Source organism: Ostrinia furnacalis, unplaced genomic scaffold (assembly GCF_004193835.3).
Source record: "Ostrinia furnacalis isolate ACB-3 unplaced genomic scaffold, ASM419383v2 OfSCF0312, whole genome shotgun sequence".
NCBI lineage: Eukaryota > Metazoa > Arthropoda > Insecta > Lepidoptera > Crambidae > Ostrinia > Ostrinia furnacalis.
Window position 1 is genome coordinate 873407 of NW_021130551.1, and position 26614 is coordinate 900020.

The 26614-nt window shown below is 35.0% G+C and overlaps 1 protein-coding gene across 2 annotated transcripts in view; it reads left to right on the forward strand.

Annotated features, from left to right (window-relative positions):
- The window catches only part of zye (zona pellucida domain-containing protein zye), a 78543-nt gene that overhangs the window by 32873 nt on the left and 19056 nt on the right, over positions 1 to 26614 (forward strand). For both annotated transcript variants that reach the window (XM_028313306.1, XM_028313299.1), the window contains exon 2: positions 22347 to 22399. In XM_028313306.1, the coding sequence (XP_028169107.1) occupies positions 22367 to 22399 (33 nt within the window). In that variant the 5' untranslated portion in view covers positions 22347 to 22366. The remainder of the gene's footprint in view (positions 1 to 22346; positions 22400 to 26614) is intronic.

The following is a 26614-nucleotide window of genomic DNA, read 5'->3' on the forward strand; positions in this document are numbered from 1 at the left end:
TGATTGACAGACTTTTGACGTTTGTTAATAGTTAAAGTAAGATGGTGCAACCCAGCCTAAACGTTACTACGAAGCTTCTAATGGCCAACTATTGTCAATCCGGAATCATAATTTTGTGCCATAAACCTTCCTATCTCACGAATTATCAACCAAGCCCAATAATCATTGCGTCATCGAAGTATTACCATAATATCATCTGTAAGCTCAAACCTAGGCACTTATCGAAGCCATTGCGATCTTTCTTGTCTACAAAATATACCTTTACAGCTCTACAAATCACAGATCTAGAAAAACGACCTTAGAAATGTTACATGCAAAAAAACGGTCAAGTTCGTGTCGGATTCGCGCACGAAGGGTTCCGTACGATGCTTTTGTTGTTGTATGGGAGCTCTCCTTTAATTTTGATTTTATTTTATTTATTTTTATAATTATTTATAAGTACAATTTAATAATCTGTGCACATTTCAATCCTGTTGCCGTTATTAATATTGAGCAAAAAACGGCAAAAGTATCATGTTTGCTGTATGGGAGCCAAAAAATAATTTTATTCTGTTAATCATCTTTGAAAATTAAAACTGTCTAGCTATCACTGTTCATGTAATACAGTAACAGACAACGAAGTCTTAGAAATTTTAATAGGGTCCCATTACCCTTTGGGTACGGAACCGTAAAAACGATCTTAGAGTCGTTACATGCAAAAATAGATAACTTTAATGAGTAGTGAGAACTAGCTTAAGAAATCCGCAATTTGTGCATCACATTTAACACTTAAAAGCTATGTTTATAAAGATTAAACTTGATTAATAGGGCTGGGTTTGACCGTATCATGCAAGGATGAAGCGCCGTGACCTATCCGCGGATATAATGTAGGATTCTAAATGTTATAGTGTCATGTGGTAGGGTATTTGAAAGTCTGTTTCAACGGGTAGGGACGTGACAAATGTTTTGGAATCCACACGGTTTAACTAGCGGCCGCCCGCGACTTCGTACGCGTGGATCCCGTTTTACCCCCTTAGGGGTAGAGTTTCGTAAAATCCTTTCTTAACGGATGCCTACGTCATAACATCTACCTGCATGCCAAATTTCAGCCCGATCCGTCCAGTGATTTGGGCTGTGCGTTGATAGATCACTATGTCAGTCAGTCAGTCACCTTTGAGCTATATATATTTAGAGAGGTTACGGTATGGATATATTGGCACATATTTACCATATCCTATCTATGGTATTACATTGAGAAACTCTTTCATTACTTCTCAATAACGCTGTGATTCTAATATAAGATTAAGTTTAGACTTTTCAGAAAAAACTCCTAAAAATAAAATTAGAGCTTTTGCATGTACATAAATAAAGTGTTAACAAATCGGTTTGTAACAAACACGACACAATCTGAATATACTTTACGATAAATTTTATAATTTTTTTGCACTATTATAACACCTCGAGTGTACCTATAAGCTATCAATATTTAGACTACAACTAGCTTTCCGCCCGCGGCTTCGCCGGCGTGGAATTTCGTTTGTTAAATTTTCCTGAATTTTCTTTGCTATAAACCTCACGGAGCCCGAGACCTTTCCAACGAATGCAAAACCGTGGAAATCGGTTCGTGCGTTCTGGAGCTATAGCGTCAGGAAGGAAAACCCGACTTATTTTTATATACATAGTAGATAATTATAACATTATAGATAACATTTAGTGGCTCTAAAATATTCACCCTGCCTAACTTCCTCAGCCTACAATGATATCATCAGAGAAATTATGAATACTCGTAGAGCCGGCATAACGTAATTGTTTTGCGGAATACCGCCTCAGGCCTAAGCATTCTCTTAGCTCATCCCATATGGCGATCATTTATCAACGATCTTTAGCTCCTGACCGCTCGTTTGTCAGTAAAAGGTCAGATCGTCCATTCAGAACCTGATAAGAAATGTCACTACATATTTTATCACGTCATGCACGTGATTGTTCTATTTTTTTAAATTGTGTAATGCTCGTACCTACTATGTGGGGCTTCGTTAACACTTTAAACCTAATTAAGATTTAAATCTAAGAAAAGTTGTATTTCTAATTATAATGCAACATGGGTACAGTAGTGAGAGTAATTAAAAAAATAGATATCAAATACATACTTATGTAGGTGTACAATATCGTTCTTTCTAAGCTTAAGAAACTTCCTCAAAGTTACTATTATGCTTTCGTGTTTAACCAATAAGACGATTATATTAGTATCATGTAATACCTCATTGAACAATAATAACTAATGATTACATACACCTATACGGGGATTGGAGTCGTAAATACACGCCTTATAAATATTCTACAGTTGATCCCTAACATTTGTCATCAACAGTTTGAATAATGGCATTCCGTAGTGCTTGTATCACACAATCTTTATTACTATTGAATACTACAATAAAATTTTCATTTAAAGATATATATTGCACAGTAAATTAGAAGTTTATTAGGTTCCCAAAACGAGGTCAAGAAAACTTTTAAAGAAGGCTTTATTCCTTTTTCGGTGATATCTAAAACTGACCGAATAAGATCCCATAATTTTACCCTTTTTTAGCGATAAAATTCACCTAAAATCTTCCATGTTTTTCAAAGCAAAACCATAAATGAGATCCTAAAATTCTTAGTAAATGTTCAGAGATATATCTTGACGACACAGGTAGGGGGTATTATCCATTTAATACGTTTGTCCGTGCCATCATTTGCATAATTAAATGTATTATTTGAACTTGTTGAGAATTTAAAAATATCTTCTTGTCGAACTGATTTTTAGATGGAAGACCTAAGTCATAAAGCTTGCACGTAAATTAAAACACGGACTCTGCCTGTGTTACCTTTTCTAGATTTTTTAGTCCTGTGATTTTGTCGTTCTAATTGAGTTTCTTGGAATAAACAATAAAGAGTTTATAACCCAAGCTATAGTTATTAAATAACATTATATTTATAAAGACTCTACGTAAAGGCGTTAAGCTTTACCGAAGGATAAAGCAATATCCGATCCGACAAATTTTTCAATTACATCGATTTCACGGATATCTTCCGATGGAATCGATCATTCGGTAACGATTTAATCGCTCGAAAGTCGTGCTCCCTGCGGCCCTTTTCACAGCCTTGACAGATTCGTGTGTGGATTTTGGATATCGATTCGTGGTTTATTATTTTTAAATAGCCACATCTTTCGGATATTTTATTATACTATTGACGATAATGACATGGAAATATAGTCACGTTTATAATCTCATAAATAATTTTAATGCCTATGATTATTTTAATAGAATTAGAAAAAAATAAAATCATTCAAATTTTAATCGTATTTTGATTCGATCGAAATGTACCTATTTTGTTTTAAAGGTTAATAAATTAAAAAAAAAGAAAAATAAACGAGATAGATTTATCGGAATTGCCTCAGATGGCTTCACTTATCTTATTATCAACTTTCTGGATTACTAACAAAATAACTCCAATAACAACATGTTAAATTGTTTAACACTAGCAAGAGTTGTAGTATTAGGAACATACCTACTACGTTTTCTTCCAACTTATGCCTATCTAAATTAAATTAAGTAATTACGCATCTAATAAAACGATCATCTTTTGTTTCAGGTACGTTTCATCTTCAGTTCCTGATTGGTTAATAGCTTAATGACCAGCAATTAACAGCTGACAGACGGAAAAGTTTGACAAGCGGATACCGTGAGCAAAACAAGCTTATTATTATAAAAGTAGATTCGTATTATTAGTATTTTTTGTAATTTTATTCTTGGCATTGGAATTTTTTGCATACATATTTTATTAATCATATAAAATACATATGTAAATTGTAAATGTATACAATATAAACAAAATTGAAGATCTAGACTTTCGTTTCGGGGGTCATTGCACCGACAAAATATTATGAATCATATTTATATATGTTACGGCTAANCCTTTTCTCGCATGATTTTGCTTATGCATAGACCTACTGTACCTTATAGGGTACACCTATTTTAGACTAGAAAAAATGGTATAAAAATAATCTCAATAATATTTTTTTCATAGTTATGATATCTATTGTACTTTATTTTTGAAATAAAATTGATAAATAATACAATTTACCATGAATAATATGAAATATACCTTCTTGAATACATTGTAAATATTTTTTTTTGTTTTCTGTCGAGGAATTTTAAAAATATTTCCGAAACCACCTGTTAAAACGCATTTTTAAATATTTTTATGTAAAATAATCACTTTAAGCTTACTGTCACAATCATTTTTACAAAATAACAACAGTTTGGTACTTCAAAATATTTTCAATTATATACCGTACCACATAGGGTACGGTAGGTCTAAATGGGTTAATCCTGCTTCAACTAATTCTATAAATATCTTACGGTAGCGTCTTCATTTCTCTCGCTCTCTCTCTGGTGTATTTTTTAAAGCAATTGTAGAGCATGCCTGTTTAATTAACCTTATTTAGGAAACCTTATCTTACCGAGTACACTTAAAATAAACTAGCAAGCTATAGTTATTAAATAACATTATATTTATAAAGACTCTACGTAAAGGCGTTAAGCTTTACCGAAGGATAAAGCAATATCCGATCCGACAAATTTTTCAATTACATCGATTTCACGGATATCTTCCGATGGAATCAATCATTCGGTAACGATTTAATCGCTCGAAAGTCGTGCTCGCTGCGGCCCTTTTCACAGCCTTGACAGATTCGTGTGTGGATTTTGGATATCGATTCGTGGTTTATTATTTTTAAATAGCCACATCTTTCGGATATTTTATTATACTATTGACGATAATGACATGGAAATATAGTCACGTTTATAATCTCATAAATAATTTTAATGCCTATGATTATTTTAATAGAATGAGAAAAAAATAAAATCATTCAAATTTTAATCGTATTTTGATTCGATCGAAATGTACCTATTTTGTTTTAAAGGTTAATAAATTTTAAAAAAAGAAAAATAAACGAGATAGATTTATCGGAATTGCCTCAGATGGCTTCACTTATCTTATTATCAACTTTCTGGATTACTAACAAAATAACTCCAATAACAACATGTTAAATTGTTTAACACTAGCAAGTTGTAGTATTAGGAACATACCTACTACTTTTTCTTCCAACTTATGCCTATCTAAATTAAATTAAGTAATTACGCATCTAATAAAACGATCATCTTTTGTTTCAGGTACGTTTCATCTTCAGTTCCTGATTGGTTAATAGCTTAATGACCAGCAATTAACAGCTGACAGACGGAAAAGTTTGACAAGCGGATACCGTGAGCAAAACAAGCTTATTATTATAAAAGTAGATTCGTATTATTAGTATTTTTTGTAATTTTATTCTTGGCATTGGAAATTCTTGCATACATATTTTATTAATCATATAAAATATGTAAATTGAGAACCTATACAATATAAACAAAATTGAAGATTTAGACTTTCGTTTCAGGGTTCATTGCACCGACAAAATATTATGAATCATATTTCTATACATATACTATCAGGTTGATGTCCAGCTAGGACATTGCTATTTATTTATTTGTGAGGACATTGATATTTAGCTAAAATATCAATGTCCTCACAAAATTGTATGTGCATAATATTATGAAACGAAACTCAAAATTTTAAGTCTTGATTTAGGCTTATAGTAATATTGAATATTTAGACCAAAAATACAGTTTTGAATGTTGTTTTGCAACACTGACCTTAGAATTTGTGTGTCCCAACCAGGAATCGCCCAGAGAACCCCTAAGTCAAGAGTGTTCAATATTCGAGCCACTAAAATACGAGGCATTTCACAAAGTAGGAATACAAGAAATAACTTGATGTAAGTTTGTATTTTGCTAAAGATTTTCCCGAATCCGCTCCATAGTCAAAGGCGATAAAAAAAAATAACGAGTACGTATTAAGCATTTTTATAAAGACACTTTTTAAATTCCTAACAAATAGATTTTAAATTTTGAACTAAGAGATTCAAAAATACAACTTCCGATGCTTCAAATCGAGTCTAGCCTCAATAAAGTCTTCAAAGGCTCATAAAAACCCATCTATAAACGTCTTTACGACCAGCATTGTTCTGCTGTCGGTACAAACAAAGCGCTCATGAATGGAGTTGCCCAACGTCTATTAGCTGCGTTCACTATCGTTAAAAGGTGTATGTAATATGTCATAGTATAGCGCGGGTCGCGACCTCTAGCGCATCCGCATCATCTGTTCCCGATGATGGTGGGTATACTATGAGGAGGGGTAGAAGGACCAGTCTTAAAATCAGAACTAGCTTAGCCTTGTGGTTTGCGTACAGGTGGTTGCGGTTTCGATTCCAGCACAGTGCAGAAATTTGTGCGCACACATTTACTTAATTTACATTTTTCTGTACTCTAATGATTTGCAAGAAAAGTAGGTATTAAATTTTCAAGATTTTGCCCGCAGCTTCGCTCGCGTAAATGTATTATGATGCAGGCATCTCTTTCTCAATAGGGAAATTATTGCTTACCCATAAACTTTCAATTTCATCATAAGGTACTTACTCTCTACCAAAAATTACTACTCCACTACTACTACTCCACAAAAAAAGATCCAAATTGATACAGGCTTAAAATATTGCAGACAAACAAGGTAAAATACTACTGAACCCATCTACAGTGTAACAGACGTCAAGAAAAGCTAGATCCGAATTACTTTCACACATTTGCACGGCTGCGAGTGCAATACGTTTTTGTTGTCATCACATCAAGCGATACTTTGTTGTAAAATTACTTCTATTACCACTACATAAGATATATGCCATAGTACATGATGATGAAGCTTGATGTGCCGTCGTGAGTACAATAAGGCTGGATTGCACCACCTTACTTTAACTTTAACAGATGTCAAAAGTCTGTCGAATTCCATGCAAAAAACACGGCCTATGGTTAAAGTTACTGTTAATGTATGATGTTGCAACTCAGCCTTAGTACCTACGCATTTACAGCATCACAATCTAAAAGTGTTAACCAATAATGGAGTGTTTTGAACCCTTTTTACCAATTAACGATAGACTTAAATCCAATACATTCACAGATCTCTGATATTCAAATGAATATTATTTAACTCAAAAAGATGCATTATGGAGTAAGTCTCACTTAGCAGAAGAAATCAATGCAAAGGTAATCCATCATACTTAAGTAGAGTGTGTAATGTAATCCTCCATCAATAAAGCGAAACGTTTCCTAATTGACGTAAAACCATAGCTCCACCATGACCCATTAACTCTGACATTTAACACAACAATTTATTAACACTAATAACGCATTTAATTTCTTGTTAAGCGCAGAACTGGGCATCCGCGGGATTGTGCAAGATGGCCAAATTGCCCGATGGACGGACGGACAGAAGGGCAATTAAGGGACTGGGTTCATGCCCAAACACGCCCCTCTTTGCGCAACTGTTGAGGAAAATTCTGATTTTGTTGTAGTTTTGTGGAAAGACGCATTTAAAGTGTTTATTAAAATTTAAAGAGAGGATCTTAAAAACGTGATATGTGTCAATGAATTTTAAAATTGTAAGGTTCTCCACAATCTAGCAATGGTAGTAATGTGTTATATTACTTATTTTTTTATTTGGACTACTCCATGGTGCATTTATCTACTGGTACCCAAAACACAACCTTTTCTTTATGTGGGACTGGAGAGCGCAGTGTAAAAGTGCAAGGATTTATTTTCAATTTGTTAAACTATTTAGACGGCGGAATGGATTCTGAATGAGCTCTATTTAACGTGGTTACATCCCCAAAGGCATTCTAAGAATTTCATATCAGAGATTTTTCTATGAATCTAAGTCTAAACACTCAACTACAACAATCTGTGGCACAAAGTTTTACTTATAAAATACCACTATCTTAATCAGAAAATCTGATGCCGCAGCCATACACTAAAACACAAGTTACTTACATGTAACTTTGTGAACAACTTGCAATTTACTAACCCTAAACCTACAAACATTTAGTTAGACATGGGTACAAGTGTGTTGAATGCTTCTCCGGGCCTTTAATTAAGATTCTCGTTGCGAAAAACCCATCAATTTTGACATTTTATTAAACTTAAGGCACAAAATGTAATTCCAGAACTTGTACATTGTAACAAACAATTTATTTCAGACTCTACGTCTAGCCAGCCTTGGCTATTATGAATAATTACCGACAGTTGCGGTAAAAGTGATAAATTAATCACATTTAACAGTGATTATTTAATAATTCAACCTTAGTACTAACAAATTTCATAAAAGAGAACAACATAAATAATATCACGCGTGATATTGTAATCTAATAGTGGGTTAAATTAGCTTACATTATAACTTTACTACGTCAGATTATAATCTGACGGAATTCACAATTCTACATCTCTTTTATTGACAAAGAAAATTCGAGAGAAACTGCTTTAATAAACGTTTTAGCTCCTTATAAATAAACCTGTAACCTCCATAGCAGCATACAGAAAAAGACACAAATTATGCGACCATTTACACAATGAAACAAGTATATTATTACACAGTATCGGTCTTCTTCATGTTATCCAAACGAACCATCTACGGATGGTCGTTAATTATCATATCCATTCGCAAATATTGTTGCCTCTCAATTCGTAAACTCAAATCTTGCAACAGCTTTCGATAACATCAAAATGCCGATACTAAACGAAACTGTCGTGTAAATTACAATAATAAAGAACACAATGGTTGGGAGTGTGCCGATCATCGCGAAGTCTGGACACTTTAAATTTCCAGTTTGGGGAAAGCCACAGTCTGTACAAAAACAGCTAACCAAGATGAGTCGATAATATTTTTTTAAAAGTAGCATTACTTGAACAAAAAACTAATCAAAACTTAGATATTTCCTACACTTAGTGGACTTTTAAAGCTTTAAATTATGCATCACATTTCAAAAAAATATATTTAGGCGAAGTATCAATCCGAACCACTGCGCACTGGTGTAACCCTTATGTTAGATTTCGAATGCTATGCTATTCATTTCATGTGAGCGTAGGCTAAAACGGACTTTTATTGACTCCCTTGCTGCTGAGATCTTCCCTTTAATTTTTACGCAAACATCAGAAGGTATAAAACGACTGAAATGATGGCCCTAGCTAGATCCCAGGTCCTCATGACGAAGTGGGCAGGCTGATCTTCCTTCACCTTTACCCAAAGCTTTACAAAACGGTGTCAACCGATCCACCGTTTATCGGCAGCAACTCATGCGCATGTAATTACAGCGTGCTGTAATAATTCCCCTCAATATTTATAGTGTGCCACATCCATATATCTGTTACAGTCAAAACTCATAATCGGTTAAAACCACTTTTGCCTGCAAAAATCAGTCAAAAGTGGTTTTGACTGATGCCTTTGGTCAATATCACTTTAGCCTGATTTATAATTTTATCAATCAGTCAAAATTCATACAAAGTGTAATGATAAGTGAAAATTACTTGGAAATCATAAAAATGTGTTATAAAACCATTTTAAAGTGTAACATTTTTGTGATTTGTGCATACAAAATTATCACACCTACCTTAGGTATTACTTTTAAGAAGTCAGGGTATTCTTATTATTTTTTTATTTTTTAAATCAGGCAAAAGTAATATTGACCAAGGGCATGATTTTTGCAGGCAAAAGTGGTTTTAACCGATTATGAGCTTTGACTGTAACATATCGATGCCCAATTTGATACTCGATGAATCAGTGAACTGCAACCATTTATAGTGCAGGTCGAAAAGTTAATGCTTGGTTAATTTTGGTTTAAGATTATGAGACATGTAGAGGCTCCTTAAGAGCAAATTATTTGACGATTTGTAAGCACTATTTAATAGTCTATACAAACAAAGAAATTTTGACTTTGACTTTGATGAGTCAAAATAAATAGTGATGTCTCAAAATAAAACCACAGTTCAAACTTAATTACCCGTAATAAAATCTTCAGACATTTTTGCACTGCGCCATCTAGCCCCAAATTAAGCTAAGCTTTGTGCTATGGATAACGGATAAACTTACAAATTTTTTTTTACACTTAAATACACATTAGTACGTGTAGGTACTGTAGGTACATACATAACACATAGTAACACCCAGTTCAGTGCAAACAAATACAAACATGCGGTGCAATAAATAACAAACAAAATCAAAAATAACATAAAAATATATTTAAAACAATACAATAACGTCTCAATGTCAAAAAAGGCACCTCTACACTTCTATTTTAATTCGTATTTATTTCTAACAATCCTAATATCGCCAATAAAGTTTAGGATATAAGAATAAATAACATTTTTATGCATAACATCTAAGAATAAATAATAGAACCAGACTCATAAAACATTTTTTGTTAAAAAAACGTTGTATTATTATGACACCATATTATATCATTATTAAAATTAAGTTTCTTTCTGCATTATGTCAATGAACTCGCGTGGAATATTTTATTATTGCAGATTATTACTATTTAATAATTATTTTACGTAACAGGTAGGTATAATCTATTTTACTATATTTCGATAAAAAATACTACACAATAGAGGAAATTTGTATATTATTAACTAATAATATTAATCTCCTTGCAAACACCTGCTCTTAGCGGTCTTTTTCATAATAATCTGAATTCGTCATCAATGAACGTCATTCTATGTTCAGATATATTTTGCCTTCACTTTGTGCTTTTAAATAAATATATCAGTGTCGATTACAATCTCATTTCATACCGTGCTTACATAAATAAAATATTTATTTATTATTATCATTTAACTAGAGTGGCGACTAAAGTCATCTCTCTCCTCCCACCTATCACCTAGTGAACCGATGATCTAGTAAAGGTTGTTAAAAGCTTCCCAATACGCCAAGCGAGAGAGAGAGAGAGCTTTTGAGAGCTCTCTCGTTCTGACCACTGCAACTCCTGTGTAGCCAGGATCTACAGCTTGACCGCCATAAAAACCCAACCAATGAAGGTCAAGTTTGTCCCGGGGGAAAGTTAAACTGTCATTGGACCCGCAACGAAATTAATCAGAAGAAAATAGGAGGAGTTCGAAATTAAGGTTCGACTTCCCTCCATTGCAAAGCGGATGACAGGTGACAAACAAAGGTTTTTATTATACAGCAGTAGACTTAAAGATGCTGATGATGAGGGGTCAGGGTGTTATTATAACTTCACGATATTGTATTGTAGAACTGCCATATTTGTCTATCCATTCTCTGAAGCCACAAAAAAATCTCAAAAAACTTAGGTAGAAAGGAAATATAATCTAGCATACCAAGGTCATGAAAAAAAAACATGACAGTGACATTTTATTATGTATCATAACAATTCACGTCTTAATTCATAAATAATTCCAAAAATAAGTTGTCCTTGCGATCCACGAATCGTATAAACATAAAATATCGTCGCGGGCGCAACTAGTTTACCATCTTACATAATTTCTGGGCGGATCCTCAATCGGTACAGATCACCGGTCCGACTGGTATCGTAGGGGGACCACGTTTGCCTAATCTTTACGGAACAAACAAAAAGATTATTCTTTCATTAATATTCTGCAATAAATAGTCACTAATAAGTTTGATGAAATGATATTTTTGTGGGTAGGCTATTTTGAATAATTTATACGAAATTGTTTTTTGTTGATTTTATTATCTTTTTATACACACATTTGAAGAAGATTTTTAATAAATTAACTCATTATTTTGTGATCTTGTCATTCGCTTAAGTCAACGGTTTATTTATCTTTCTGTTTCCAACTTAAGAGCGTTTTTTACATGCTTTTTTAGATCCGCAATACATATTTTATCTAGTGTATCCGCATACGGTTTAGATGTTCAATTACATCTAAGGCCCCAAAAAACAGCAATATTTTTTCAATCTTTTTTGGGCCATGATGGGATTGAATCAGAAGCCTGGTCGCCCTACATCCAGGGTAATAGGGTTTTCGGATGACGTCACAATGGCCATGGCACACATGAGGACCCGCATCGGCTAAAGTTACGCATTTAATACTGCACCTTATTGTAAGGTCGCCCAGTTAACGCGATTGGAGTAAATTAATGTCAAAAGAAGACTATGCTTGAATTTTGATTACAACTAATTCTTTATAGTATAATTATGTGTGATCGAAATGTTTGTGGTAGTCCCTAACGCAGTAGTAATTGAAACTAAGAAGATTAGCGGCCGCCTGCAACTTCGTACGCATGGATCCCGTTTTACCCCCTTAGGGGTGGAGTTTCGTAAAATCTTTTTTTAGCGGATACCTACGTCATAACATCTACCTGCATGCCAAATTTTAGCCCGATCCGTCCAGTGGTTTAGGCAGTGCGTTGATAGATCACTATGTCAGTCAGTCAGTCAGTCGCCTTTGAGTTATATGTCTGTGAGGTGAAAGAATATTTCAAATCGGTCCAGTAGTAGTCTCGGAGCCTGTTCAATACAAACAAACAATTAAAATATTAGTGTAGAAAGTGATGAGAGATTTAAGACTAACTCTTGGAGAAACGCTAGGAGACTGGGCGAAGATTGGAATTGAAATTTTTAATATCCTCTTTAATTTNTTTTATTTACGGGTTGAAGGATTCTGTTACGAGTAAGTTGATTTTGCTACTCGTACCTAGAACAAACCATTTGCAAAGACAGACGAGCGAAAAATAGCTGTTTTTGTAGATAGGTATAATTAAGTATGGATAAAAACATTACGAGTAACAGCTATTCCACGTGTTGTTTTAACTTCACCTTCTGACCTAAAATTTCGGAAGGCTCTTCATCACAAGTAGCATCTTACAAGTTAATTACGACCACGACTTGAGCTTAACCTTTGAATAAATTAATGAAACCTCGTGTTTTCATAGTTAATCCCCGCCCTTCGACCTTCGATTTAAAACTATTGATTTATCATCATTTAATTAAGATTTTGTCATCAATGCTGATCTAATAAATTTATTTATTTACGATATACAATAAAACTCAGCAGTTTTTATGATATTTATTGATTTATTTCGATTGATCGGAACGTTTCCATAGAAATATTATGTGTACGCCATATTTGAGATGCGGATCTTTTAGGTCTTCATTCAAGTCTATAAATAATGCTGTTCTTGCCTAAACTTCTGAACATTAAAAATACAGAGTCCAGTCTAGAATACACGAAAAATAAGTGAAGTGAGTGAATGTAAGTGAAAATGTAGGTTTAAGATCTCAACTTTAGATCTTTTATATTGGACTTTAAGATATGATTGCTTAGTTTACGCCTGCTTAATTGAAGCGATTGTTGAAGAAACATCACATCAATAAGTAAAACTTACTTTTGGATTGACAGACAAAGAGGCCGATAACTATGGGTTTTGAGCAAAACCTTATTAACCAAAGAAGCTTGCCATTATCAATGTCTATAGGCAAGAACAATGGCTTCTATGATTGTGCATTCAATCGCAATGCAAAAACATGGGAAATGTGCTAAAAATGCACCTCAATCTACGCAGACGTAATCGCTGTTCAGGTTTTTAAAAACAAGTTATAATATTTTAATTTACTTGTTTTATTTACATATTATTATTTGTTTTCCTTCTCACATTGTGCACTGTCGCATTTAGCTATAAGATCACAAAGTGTTCTTGATCACAGAATAAAATAGCCACGATAGCCGAACGGTGAAGGGGTCGGAGTGGCCGACTCGAGATCCGAGGAACGCGGGTTCGAATCCCACCGCCACTCGACTATTGTGGTGAGCCCACTCGTAACACAGGCTTATTTAGCTTAACACGAGGGGCTAACGGGACTATCAGTAATTTGTGCAATACAAATTGCTAATAAAAAAATCACTAATAATTCACTACGACTCGATGCACTGTCGCTTTGCTGAAATTATTTGACTATGAAAAGCTGCTTTTAACCACTCTAGTGTTTCTTATAATTAAGTTAATGATTAAATTGCTAGTAACAAGTTATATCATTTAGTGTCATTTTTTATAGTTACTTTTGTGAAGCCTCAAAATGTAACCTTGTTGGTGTTCAAATAAATAAATAAATATGCAAAGTTTTAGTATTGCTTAATGTAAAGGACATCCTAAGAAGAAGAAACGCACCCGTTTTATAAACTTACGTAAAGTAAGGCTGAGTTGCACCTACTTACTTTGACCGTAACTATTAACGACAACCGGTATTTTTTGTATGTATTTTGACAGACTTTTGACGTTTATTAAAGTCAAAGTAAGATGGTGCAACCCAGCTTAAGGATCATTAATGGTCCTCTGTCAATAGTTCATCGATAGTCAGCTGACCTTTCGATTAAATTTTGTTTATGTCCCATTGTCGTGTGTGTGCTAACGACCGCCTAAAACAAAGTATCGACGAAAGGCGGTCGCCGACTTGACCTGTCACCTTCAAGGATTTGACAATCCGTCAAGTCAAGAGGACGACTCTGATGAATGGTCTACTTATGTTTAAATACAGGGTGGTACATTACAATAACGAGAAACGTTGTCTTAGCTGGTTATTTAAATAAGAATGATGAAATAATGGGATGAGTTTCTAATATAGGTAATGTCGATAGCTACATAAGCCCAGCAACATAGCATAGATGGTTTGTTGTTGCTTCGCGCAAAACCTTTGGATAAGTATGCATTGGCCTAATAGCTTTAATCATTATATTTCAGCCACAGGAAGCCCACTGCTGAACATTTAGCAGCTGAAGGTTATAATAATCAAACGAAGTCCACTTGGGTTAAGCAGGTGAAAGCAAAAAATCGTAAAAATGTAACATTATATCTTATAACATTTTTTTTATTTTTATTAATTTTGAAAGTCCAGTCATTTAAAAATTCATTTAGAAATGTCATCTCAAATTTAATTTTAAAACAATTAAAAAAATCCTATTCAGCCTGTATAATATAACTTAAAAGTTTACTTCTCACGCTAATTAAGACGTGAAATAACATCATTGTGTTACGTTACAAGCGTGAGCGAGTCAGATTATGTTAAATGTCAAAAGATCGTACAACTGTACGATTATGATTATGAGATGACTGGCCCTTCGCGTAACAATAGACGATCGTTACAGTGAGCTCACTTGTTTTAAATCCTACGTAAAACTTAGGCCCAGAACAGACGGTGAAACGCAACTGCAACGAAACTGCAACTGCTAGTTACTTTTGAGTTGCATCTAAGTTTCTGCCATAGCGTCCGTAGAGAGACCACACATGACGCGACCAGTTTGAAACTTTCAGTTTCAATTTCATTCATCAGAATCATCAGAAAGTTCGTTGCAGTTGCGTTTCACCGTCTGTTCTGGGCCTTACAGTAGAGAATGTGTGTGTGCTTTAAAATTTCAGGATTTTTAAGTAGTTAGTATAACTTGTATTGCTATAAGTCAATAGTTCCCCTTTCGGTGCACGTAAATTTTTGGGTAAAATACCTCTTTTCTATATTGGTAAAGGTAACCGCACACAAGCCAGGAAAAATATAGATATTTTTATCGGAAAGTTAGTTCCAAATTCCCTTTTATTATATTTAACTGACTTTTCAATACTCACTTAGCCTTAAGGTCACGGGTCTAGTGTCAAATTTGATCCTCTCGAAAGAAAGGTCACATATTTCTTTTACACAATTTATTTAACCTAATTCAAGTCTAAATCCTTACTAAGTGCGAAGAATTTAGTTTTTTAAATGATTTTGAAATCTGAGAGAAGTTAACTAAGAAAAATACATAGCATTGTGTATGTATACAATGTTACAATGCTTCCTATTAGCTACCAGTTCATCTTTGATTGATGAATCTCAAAATCAATTCATATAATCAATTAACGCACCGTTTTTGTAACATTGATTCATTGTACCTGACCCTTATACAATACAGAGGTCAATCTCGATACGCCAAAAACCATAAATCAAAAGTACAGTCATCGTCAAATAGTCCGTGACACCCAAAGTCAAAAAGTTTATAACACAACCTTTTATTTTAACAAAGAAGCGTGCTGCGAACTTGCGGCTACTTTGGGTGTTACGAACTAGGGATGTTATGGATATGTAGTTTCGGTCATGGATACGGTTACAGATTAAGAATAATATTATACCGGTTTCGGTTACGGTTACGGACATTTTTTTATTTCGGATATCCGAAAGTTTCGGATATCTGTACTTTAGAATGCCATTTGCAACAGTTGTTCAACACGGTTTATTCATGGCCGCACACTTTACATAGAATAAAAAGTAATAGAAAAATAAAAATTGATACCAAATGGCATTATAAAGGTAAATCAGGCTGTGTTATGCCTTTACACATAATGCTATACAAAAAATAATTTAAACTGCCTACATCCGAAACTATCCGAAACTTTTGAATCGGTTACGGTTACGGTTTCGGATATTATTTCGGATATCCGAAAGTTTCGGTTACGGTTACGGATATCCATAACATCCCTGTTACGAACTATTTGACGTTGACTCTACTATATATAGACAAGCACATTAAACTAAACACTAGCACCTTATGTAGTGGCAATTTAAGCTCTACTTTGCAACAAATATGCGTAGTTTAATGTGCTCTGTACTCTGAATTTCCTTTTATGACGAAATCATTTTAATTGCAAGATGACACGGACCCGGAAAAGCAAGGGTCATCACCTGACCTCACGGTCCGACCTGAGGTTCTAATAAAGGTTGCCGCTCACGTGTCGAATCGGCTACGTATTAGTCAACTCGTCACCTCCTCGTGACAAATTAAAGCGATTTTGAAATGAAAAGTGTCACGAATTGACTTTGTCTGGAGAGTCTGGTCTACGTACTTTGGGTTGTACTCCTAAAATGCATTTTGTAACAATTTATTTCTTCTTGATTCTTGGAGTAATGGCAAAAATATCGCCAGAAATCGCCAAAAAGGAGACCTAATTTTTTATGCATAACAAGGCCGGTATTTGACCACAATCGCACCTGGTGTTAAGTGAGATGCAGTCTAGGATGCTGCCCTGTAAGTGCCTATTCACTCTCGCCTTGAAAAGGCTCGGATTATGAGTAATGTTGTAGAACAATTTTAACAATATCTATAAAGTAATAATAATACAAAATATTTTGAAAGTAATCACATATTTAGAATGAAGCATTGCTATATATTATTATAGCTGAACTTGAAACCCTCACTTTCGTTCGCAATAACAATTCGGCACGCCTCAAGCTCATCCGAACCTGAGTTAGTGTGCGGTAACCTTAACCGGTCGTGATCCGACATTTGGCTATCAATATTATAATGGCTAGTGTGCGTCACGCCTAATTTAGGAAGCACTTGAAAATATTTTTGTTTACATGCGTTTATCGTAGCTTTAAGCTGTGCGATTAAATCAGTTCCGAATGCAATAAAATTTATTGCTTTTTATAGCCTTGTTTTTTTAACATTCTGATTATGTGAGCTATTATTATGTGCTTTAATAAAATATTAATATAGATGGAGAGATAGAACAATAGTGACTGAGTTTCTTGCGCTGCTTCTTCTCAGCACTGGCCCATTTATTGTCCCGAAGCAGTGGTAGGGTTAATATTGGGACGTGTAAAAATGCTTTTTAAAAGCCTATTTGCAAAAATAAATGAGTTTTTAGAGTTTTTTATAGATGATCCTTGTTTGAATCGTGAAAATTATTTTGCTAGGCGACATCTGTTTGCAGGTTCGTATCAAATTAGTACCACGAACTTTTATACACGGAGTCATAGACATTATCCATAAGTATGTTTATCCAAACCCCATTGTACAAGCTTAATTTGGAGCTGCATAATTAGTGTCATAATTAGAACAATTTATTATTATTTGTATAACAAGATCCTATTCTGAAACTTACAAAACAAAATCTTGTAAGAATAGTAAAATTCGCAACATAAAAAATAAGCTCTCACGTTAACCTACTTGCCTAATACGAGTTAGTTCGTGCCCATGTAGGTTTCAAAACTGCCTGAAGCTCTTTAAAAGTCAAATCTATCTCACGGGCTAGCTTATCCATCAAGATTCTCTTACAGATCTACAAAAACCAATAAACATGCTAGCTCACATTTAGGACTCAAGCGCAAATTGAGTCTAGACCAAGGGCCTTAAGAAAATAGATTTCTTTAGCGATAGAAAAGCGCCTGAAACTTATGAATCAAATTGGTTTAAATCTATGAAAAAACACGGACCTTCCGTGTTAGGTATACCTATAAGGTGATACAAGCATATTTAGCTTAGTACGAGGGGCTAACGGGACCATGTAATTAATTTGTGTAATATTTATCTTTAAAAAAAATACTCGAAAACTCAATATAAACTCAATTAAGTATTCATAATTTAAAAAGTATGTGAACCTCAATATTTACCTACACCAATCATAGACATAAAACTGGTCTTGAGTTTAGATTATGATTCAGAGTCGTTTCTTGATACGATCCTGAAACATTTTGTATTCACGGTTACAATTTCCAGTTAACCTTTAGCTACTGAGGTGGATTTAATTTCACGTAAACACTGACGTGGGGGCCTGAGAGGCCCGTACATATGTGTGCTTATATTTAAAAATTATAATCTTTTTATGGTTTTATGTTTAATAATTATTAATAGTGGTTATATTTAAATACAATAAAACGATTTTTATGTAAATTATTTGTTTATAAGTACGTATTATTTCAATATTTAGAAAACATGTAGAATTTTTGGCAAAAATCTCATGAAATCATCATTCACAAAGTTATCATAAAAAATATTCATAAATTCAACAAATCAACTTAGAATCTTAATTTTCAATAGTCTTTTTAGCTAATGATAAATCAGTAATCCTAATATGAAATAGGGGGAAAAAAATTACACACATCAAATAGTGCGAATTAAACACAGTCTGGATAAACTTGCTTTGTTCAGTGAAGGAAGCCATACATGTTCTTAAAATGTAGATTTAATTTGAATCTTCAAAATACATGTATGGCACTTGGTTTCATCGTTTAAATCTTGATAGACAGGTACAGGCTTATCATTTCCTAGCATACATGCCAAAAACTACTGTTCTACTATTTTTCGTTAAATGCTGGTTATTTTTACTTCAGAGATACTGCTTTCTCTCGGACGACGTACTGTGGGCTCCATATAATAGATTTTTTCAAATTATTTCAAGAAAAGACGACAACTAAATGAAAACTATAGACAAAAAAAGTTACGCCAATACTGAGGTGGGGGCCTGAGAGGCCCACAAGAAACTTTAAAATTAATTTACCTACTGAAATTGCGCGTGCAATCACGTGCACCGTTGTTGACAGCCTCGGCGCAATGAAACTCGAAGGTACTAAAAGATTCGGGTATGTTGTGCACGTGGGAGAGGAGAAATTTAACAATTTGACTTTTGCAAGGCCTGAGAGGCCCCCACGTCAGTAGTTAAAGGTTTCAATTCAGTATCTATGGGACTCTGTTCGCGACATCATAGTTTTTTTTATAATTAATCTAAATACAACCCCTCCTTCTAAACAAACACTATCCAGATTTTAAATACTTAATAATTATGGAAACAATGCATAATTTTAGTTTTATTGTCAACAAAACAAATAAATCCTTTTTTATTAAAAGCTTCTCTCTCCATTGTGATAGAAACATACCGTGATATTTAATTTTCTCAGTTGACCTCCAGATTACCCATCAGAATGATGACCCGATAAATGCCAAGTAACTTAACAATGACCTGTGTCTAATCTTTAAGTTTAGTTAACTGACAGCTACCAAAATAGTTTTATCATTTGTAGCATCTGTAAATACAGAATGATAATTTATTTAAAAGTTACTTGATCGAGTAGTTTTTGTACTGTATTTATATTAAATGAATTTTTTATAATATCTTTAAATGGCAGTTTTAGAATACTTAATCATGACTAATATGTATTATAATTGATTGCTTGTTTGTATTGAATAGGTACCGAAACTACTGGACCAATTCGAAAAAATATTTCACCATTAGAATCCTATATAATTTCTGATGAAAATAGGTTTCACGAAATTTGCCAAGGCAGCTTGTTTTTAATATGACTGTTAAAAAATTGTAATTGAAAATACATTCAGAAAAATCCTTAAATCGTAGTTCCTATCATTAGGTACTCTAAGCTTGCATAAGCAATAACTATCCGCTCATCGACCCTTCACACCTTTCAAAAGGGCGTCACAACTATCACTTAAAAGCGATATTGAATATCGTTTCTATATAGTTTCCTTAGAAATCATCCAAATATTACGCCATGCTTTGCAAACGCTTGTTTACTTACACATTCGCATCTTGACACTATTGTGCTGAATATTGCGTACATTTTATCACCTTTGAGCATTGGACACAGTTGTGAAAGCATTGAACAAAAAGTGACCTTTTCATGACTGATTGAGATATTGTCATAATGGACATCTATTTCAGGTGTTATAATGAGACTAGTTTTTGCCAGCGGCTTTGTCTGCTATATTTTCAACAGAAAGTTGATATAACTTTAATTTTCTTAACTCGAAGAAACAGTACCTCTAGTAGGAAAAACTTTCGAGTTCGTTTCGTTGCGTATTCAAAGTGTCATCGAAAAATTTTGTATGAAAAATTAAACAGCCCCCCTATATTATAGCCGCCCTAGGGGGCGCTGTTTAATTTTTCATACAAAATTTTTCGATGACACTTTGAATACGCAACGAAATGAACTCGAAAGTTTTTCCTACTAGAGGTACTGAAACTAAAAGTGAACTGAAAGAAATACGTGAATATGAAAATACAAACATTCTTCCCCATAAAGGTGCCATTCCTTTTTTTGGCTGAAAAGTATCCTTGTTCTTTTAGTAACTTTAATGTGGTATCTACCAAAATTAATCAAATTGTTTCAGCACTTTTAACCTGACAATGTAAAGACTTATTTTTGCAACTGTAATATTGGCAGTACATGATGTTGAATTTGTATGAGACAAGTGACCTTTAGGCAAAAGATAATTATATCATTAGAAGTTGTAATGTCCGATGAGTTGTATGATCAATAGGGATGTCTTATTATATCGATTGAATAGCTTAATATTTCATCAACATCATAATGTATTTCAGTCTAACATCTGACTAATATTATCATACATTTTTATTGCAAAATTGCAGTTATGACAACTCTACATATGACTGCACGTTGTTAAGTTTGATGTGTGTATGAATTTTGAACTGATCTAAACTAATATTTAGGTATAGGTAGAGTCATCAAAGTTCGTTAAACCCAAAGTAGTCAAAAAGTTCGCAACATATCTTTGTTACAATTTGAAATGTGACTGTAAACTTTTGCCCAATTTGGGTGTCACAAACTATTTGACTTTACACAGCTTTCAGAGAATCTCTCGCTCTCTTTTTTGAATGGACTAACTTGAATAATACTTTACACTAGCGACAGCCCGCGATTTCGTACGCGTGGATCCCGTTTTACCCCCTTAGGCCTCAGCCTCGAACTTAGCGGGCAGCGGCGCGGGAGCGGCGGCGGGGCGGGAGCGGCAGGATCTTATGCGTAAAATCAAATAGACCGGTTCTCGAAAACAGCGGCGCGGCAGCGGCGCCAGAGCGGGCAACGAGCGGGCAGCGGCGAGGGAGCGGGCAACGAGCGGGCAGCGCACTCCTTCTTTTGCCCACAATAAATCGAGCGTAAGGAATAAATTGTCGCCGTTGTTCAGACATTTCGTTCGCGAATAAAAACAAATATCTAGACAACACAACCCCGAACACAACACTTCGCCGCTAAAGCGCCGCGCGAGCTGAGGCCTTAGGCCTCAGCCTCGAACTTAGCGGGCAGCGGGACGGGAGCGGCGGCGGCGCTGGAGCGGGGCGGGCAACGCAGACCCGTTCTCGAAACAAGCGGGCAGCTCGCGCAGCGCTTTAGCGGCGAAGTGTTGTGTTCGGGGTTGTGTTGTCGAGATATTTGTTTTTATTCGCAAACGAAATGTCTGAACAACGGCGACAATTTTATTTCGATTCAAATTTATTCCTAACGCTCGATTTATTGTGAGCAAAAGAAGGAGTGCGCTGCCCGCTCGTTGCCCGCTGCCGCCCCGCTGCCGCGCCGCTGTTTTCGAGAACTGGTCTATTTGATTTTACGCATAAGATCCTGCCGCTCCCGAGCCGCCGCCGCCGCCGCCCCGCTGCCCGCTAAGTTCGAGGCTGAGGCCTTAGGGGTGGAGTTTCGTAAAATCCATTCTTGGCGGATGCCTACATCATAACACCTACCTGCATGCCAAATTTCAGCCCGATCCGTCCAGTGGTTTGGGCTGTGCGTTGATAGATCACTATGTCAGTCAGTCAGTCAGTCACGTTATTTAGATAAACTTGACTAATAAATATTTTTCTTTCTATTCCAGGGCCCCATGAAGCGGCTGTCATGCGCATAGCGGCACTGATCGCACTCGTGCAGGTAATTCACAAGTTTTTCCCGCTTTTCCACGCTGTAGCAGGTTCGAATCCCGCTAGTGGCAACAGCAACTACCATGAGCATACCCGGAGTAATGAACAGATTTAGTATCCATATCAGCTGCTATAAATTACATAATATACCTGCTAAGCGACAAATCAACATCCTAATTATGAAGGGAAAGATCCTAATTATGTAATAAACCCTAAAATTACATAAAATAAGTAAACTTCATTGGTCTAATTTAATAACTTTTTCTTCTTATTACAAGCAGACCAATATTTAACCAGTAAGAGAACCATTTCAAATCAAATCATTTATTTGCATTACATGTGTGGTTCCTTCAACTCATGAAGGCGAGTGAGCTTTACTTGTGTGTGTACATAACGATAGTGCAGTGTCTATTAAAACTTTTGAAAAACGAACAGTAGCGAGCCACCACACATGTAAAGCTCACTCGCCTTCGTGAATTATTGCAACAACTATATTTCAAACTATTAAACAAAAAAACAAAATGATTGCTTCGAAACTCTATTTAAACAAAATGGTGCAACCCTCATTATTCAAAACTAACCAAATATGGTAGCAAGTGCCATCGCACTCACGTATTGAACCCGATCGTGAGCAATGATTTATCGTCGATCATCAACGCGCATGCGCCTGCGATTTATGCAGCACGTGATAGGGCTTTCAGTTTGATATATCTTTGTCTTAATGCTATTTTATTGCTGCTATTACTACGAAGATAGTTGAAATCTCTAAAGTTATTTCTTAATAATAAGGCTGTCTTGATAGACAGATCTTACTTTACTATCAAGATAATAGGGATGTTTCCTGGGTCAAAAAGCAAGAGTTTTAATTAGTCCGTCAGTTAACTCTACACGTATTTTTCACTTTTTCAAACTAATGATAATTGAAAGAGATAAAGCGCGCCAAGGTTCATAAGAAGAGGCCCGTGACGTCAATGCGTGCATAAAAGTGCCGCACGTTGTGACGTCGTGCGGAACTTCAACGCACCATAACTATGTAATTATTTGTTAGATTGACAAATAAAAATATATGTGTCCAATATTTTTTTATATTAAACATTACGGACTAAACAATTTTTTTTAGGAAACTAGCCTATTAGTAGAATATCATCATCAAGTCATTTATTAACAGCAAGCAGGTAGCATGAAGGCGCTGGATGCAGGCCGCTACCAATCTATGAGATACTAGCTTTTCCCCGCGGCTTCACCCGCGTGAAATTTCGTTTGTCACATATCGTCATAAATTTATAGCCTATATGTTATTCTGGGGTATAAACAATAATACTGTAAAGTTTCATCAAATTCCGTTCAGTAGTTTTTGCGTGAAAGAGTAACAAACATCCAGACATCCACACAAACTTTCGCATTTATATTATTAGTAAGATAAGATAAGATGAGCGTAGGAGGCCTATGTTCAGCAGTGGACGTCCTATGGCTTTTATGATGATGATTAAGTCATTATTGTCCATGAAGCATGAACTGTTACCTAATAATTTCGTTCGTTCGTTCGTTTCAGCCAAATGACGTCCACTGCTGTTGTCCAGCTCCTCCAAGGTTTTCCACAATGCACGGTCCTGCGCTGCCCGCATCCAGGCTCTTCCCGCGACCCTTACCAGATATTTCTTTACTTTTTAGATATTCCTTTTCAACCCTTTCAAGATTTAGTGAAATATAATCATCAAGTCATTTATTAAAACAGCAAGCAGGTATCAGGAAGGCGCTGGATGCAGGCCGCTACCAACCGGTCATTGTGGAAATCATAGGGGGAGGCCTATGTTCAGCAGTAGACGTCCTATGGCTGAAATGATGATGATGAAGTCATAGCATGGTCTGAAATTAATTTACCAGGTTCAAACTTCCAAAAAGGGCCCGATGTTCTCGTATTTATTTTTACCTTAGTACCCTTTTACAACATCCATGGGTAGAATAGAGTACCCTTCTACTCTCTCTTTCTACCCTCAGTCTGCCTGAAGTACACGGTCAGTCACTTTGGCTTGGTTGCACCATCTTATTTTAACTTTGACTAACGTCAAAAATGCTTCATTTTGGAAATAATGAATTTCTGTCAACTTACCAAACTATTAAAACAGCGCTAGATCGTTTTTAAAGAATGTCTAAATCGCACTAAAGTAAGGTGTACGGATGCAGTATGTTTAAGTTCAACATAGCGAGTGTCATTTAATGCCAAAATCACAAAATCTTATGCATAGTACGTATACATCGATGATATTTTGTATGTAAATAATTCAAAACAAAACTCTTTTTTTATTCTTAACTCCAGGGATAGATTTCAGTGCGCTTCGGTTTACACATTAATATTGGCCTGAGGAACAAAATGCACTATGGGTTGATTGACCCTGGCACTATCCTTTAAAAGTAGTTAACAATTTTTGCACGTTTCTTCCAACGAAAGTAACGAGTAATGTCACGATCGTAGAGATCCCGAGAAAATTGTAGTTTTCATAATGATTTAAAAGTATGAATGTAAAGAAGAAGCAGAATTAAACGCTATTTAAGTAGGTACACATTGTATTCAAGTCCTTCTAAATTATTAACCCTGGGTTTCACGGTTAAAGTTATAGTTAAGTTTTTAGTTAAGGTTGTGCAACTCAGGTTTAGCCACAAAATAGAGATTCTTTTAACAACCTAGAATCTGTGATCGTTGTTAACATTCCATTAATCCAATGGGACCTACATTGCCGACCTTTGTTCATGCTAATAGCCTAGAGCCACGTAACAATGCAGGCGAACTCCAGCCGATATGCTTATAGTACAGTCATGTACAAACATCCATAGAGAATACTGATAAAAACACGAATCCAAATGTACCTACCAACATGATGAAATAAACTCTTATGACTATGACTAATTGACTATAAAACAATATCAGTAAGCTCTAGGGGTAGGTAACTGTAGGAGAATATCATATGGCATTAAGTTCGCCTTTAATTTTGTACTCTGTTCAGTGTGCAAATAAGTTTTAAATAAATACTAAAAACATGATGAAAATACTATTCACTGAAGTCGGAGATGACTTAATGCCCGTTTCCACTATCAATCCCTAATTTTTATGTGATCCCTATGAAAACAAAACTCCTGTATGATGTGAAACGCAAAACGGGCATAACATCTACAACAATGGTTCAATAACAAATGAGTCAATAATGGCAATGGATATATTAATTTTTATGCTGTAATAATGTTCTGATGGCAAAAGGTAAAACAGCGCAACCTTTTTCGCATCGGATTCACGATTCGTAAAAACATTTATTCAGTTCCAAGTCCTCGTTGATTATGTTTAACAATCTAGAAATATTATACGCCATAAAAACTTAATTCTATTACTTATTAAAAATAAACTATTATTTCAAGTGTCAAAATATCAAACTTCATAGAATGGAACCTCAGTGACCATCTATGGTAGCCTGTAAGATGCATTGGCCCATAAAATCGCACAGCCATTATGCACTTGCCTGTACGGGCATGACTTATTGTTGCCATTAAACCCGCCATGTGCTTCTGCCGTGAGAATCATATTGCAAAGTGATAGATAGATGACATACGTGATTTATTGAAAGTACAGTCAACACACCAAACTACACATTTTGTTGCAAAATAACTCTTATTACAATAACATAAAATGTCACAGTGCTTATTGAACTTCTGTTGTCTGTAAAATTTTAATTTGTCGTAAGTTAACCCTACAGTGGTCGCGCGGATTACACCCGTAATCCACTCGTGCAAATTGTTGAATATTTTGAAATCGGTCAACGCGATCGTTTTGATACTTCGTGTACTTTAAGTTGCATAGTCGAAGATCACAATTAATGACGTGTGAGCGCCAGGTCGCTTGAGGATGTGTTGCGGGAGCCCCGTAAATGTCGATGGTCTACCCGTGTAATCCGCGCGACCAATTACGTAAGTATTTTTTAAGTTACCTTTTTTACGTAATGTGTTTGTTTTTGCATTATTTGTGTTAATTATTGCTTTATAATAAATAATTACGGCATAGATATGTATTTACATTTGTGTTTTCAATAACATCATTGTGTTTCAGATAAAATTCATGAACAACAGGCAAAAAGCACAAATTGCAGAATGGCTAGAAGTAATTGACAATGAAAGCGTATCTTCTGGCGACTCTTCGGTTTCTGATGAAGAAGTGCACATTCTTCCACAAGAGAACCAG